Source organism: Halyomorpha halys, unplaced genomic scaffold (assembly GCF_000696795.3).
Source record: "Halyomorpha halys isolate HHAL.00 unplaced genomic scaffold, Hhal_1.1 Scaffold1143.1, whole genome shotgun sequence".
Classification (NCBI taxonomy): domain Eukaryota; kingdom Metazoa; phylum Arthropoda; class Insecta; order Hemiptera; family Pentatomidae; genus Halyomorpha; species Halyomorpha halys.
Window position 1 is genome coordinate 8401 of NW_027106264.1, and position 2049 is coordinate 10449.

At 32.0% G+C, this 2049-nt stretch overlaps 1 protein-coding gene across 1 annotated transcript in view; it reads left to right on the forward strand.

The window, feature by feature from the left end:
- LOC106688495 (uncharacterized) overlaps window positions 1-2049 on the forward strand; it is a gene marked incomplete at its 5' end in the record, with an annotated part of 22398 nt that overhangs the window by 1071 nt on the left and 19278 nt on the right. Inside the window, 1 exon segment of the mRNA XM_067044626.1 lies at window positions 980-1068. Within this exon segment, the coding sequence (XP_066900727.1) occupies window positions 980-1068 (89 nt within the window).

Below are 2049 nucleotides of genomic sequence, written 5' to 3' on the forward strand. Positions count from 1 at the left end.
ATTACTAATCAAAATTGATTAGTCTCCCAAGTTTAGTTAGGAGGTATTCAAAATGACTGTGTTTCAATACGTTAAACAAAAAATTAATTTTTCATATTCGACGTACAGATGTCTATTAGCACTCAAATTGGAGCTAGTTAAATGTACTATACAGAAATTTACGACACTTCTATTCGCAGGAATATTGGTTTTCGTGATATTTACCAAAATAAATTGATTTATTGTTGTTTGGGCAAAATGAACGCGAATTTATGATTTCAAATTCGTAATTTTCAATAATTTCTTATTCGGAGCTTTATATCTTTAAAAATTTATATATTAGTTTTTGATAATAAATTTATTATAATTTATAATTTATATGCGAATATCATAAAAATTACTACCCCTATGAAGATAAACGTTATATACTACTTTATAGTAAATAATCTTTAATTTGAGATTTCTCAAAATAAATTCCCTAACTACTAACAACTGATATTTCAATGCATTCTTTATGAAATATTGCAATTTAAAAAGCATTATCTCGTAAATATGGCTATTAGGGATCATGGTCATATTGTGTTGAAAATTTATTTTAGTTGTATTGCAAATTTATTCTACTCTAAATGATATTATCTTAGGTTTTCTAGTGTTTGGGTGAAATAACTGACTTTTTTCTCCTAATAAAATTCTCTATAATAAAATTCCTTTGCTATCGCCTAAGGGAGAAATCCTAGCTCCAGAAGCTTTAATTGGTGTTATGATACAGTTTTTATAATATAAATATTTATATTATATAAGTTGAACCTTTTTGGAGTAGATGTGGTGGTTTATAATATAAGTAGGTATAGTTTTCTTTTACCAATTAGATACCTTGCAAATCTCATTAAAAAATATATATATATAAAATTTGCTTCGGTTAATTTTGCCTCTCTTACTTATTTAATTTACTCTTTCCATGGTATAGACATATTATTGTAATATACTCAATTTATTACAGCTTACCTCAGCATTTGTATTTTTCATCTTAACAACACAGTTGACAAAGAGCAAACTAAGATATATCCGGGAAAGCCACATTAATATGAGGTAAGTGATTAATAATTGTTTCATAATTTATGATAGAGTAGGAGTAGGCACTTTGACAATAGTTGTTAACCTTTGTATAAATAAAATTAATTGTGTTCCTTGTGGTGTTCCGATTGAGTACCTCTCCGCTTCTCACCTTAGGGCCTCCTGCAATATCGTTCGAAAAAACGGAGTTGATGACTACGAATCGAAAAGTTCGAGAAAAACAGTTAAAACAAAGTATGGGGAAATCAGGGTCACAAATAGCTTCAAGTATTTAGTGGAAATTATTTGTAGTAATTGGTCCGAAAGAAAGGGTATGGAGGAGAGGTTGGTCAAGATGGAAGGAAAGACTCAGCTTTGCCACCTGTGGTCTATACTGTAAAAAGGGTCTGTCAATAAGAGCAAAAATAAGACACTGTAACACGGTTGTCGAACCGGTTAATGGAGGACGCTTCTTAGCTAGGAGGAAACTTTTGGGAATGGAGAGGAAGATCTTGAGGAGGATTTGTGGACCAGTAAACTTAGCGGAGGGATACAGCCTGAGACCTACCAGAGACATTGATGACCTGGAAATGGACATTAGGTTAAGGAGGCTGCGTTTCTACGTTCATATAGTCAGGGTGAACCCGAGTAGAATTAATAGGGAGATTTTTGCCAAAGAGATGAGAAGGGGGAGAGTATAGAGCGAGGGAGAAGGAAGAGTGCAGTCTGAGAAGAGGTGGGAAGGATGGAAAGGAGCGTAATGTTAGGAAGAAATGTCATTCGCGTGGTCAGTAAGGCCGTTTCGGGTCTTAAAAAAAAAATTAATTTTATCCAATTTAAGTCTAAAAACATTTATTCTTTATAAGTCCGACGTTTTGGCAGTCCTCAAGGACATTCTTTTTTTTTTTTTTTTAATAATTTATTTATTGATATTTACAACTGTATACATATATACAACAAGTAAATTTGCTGTAGGTGACATAGTGACATGATAAAAACATGTGGAGAATCTACCCA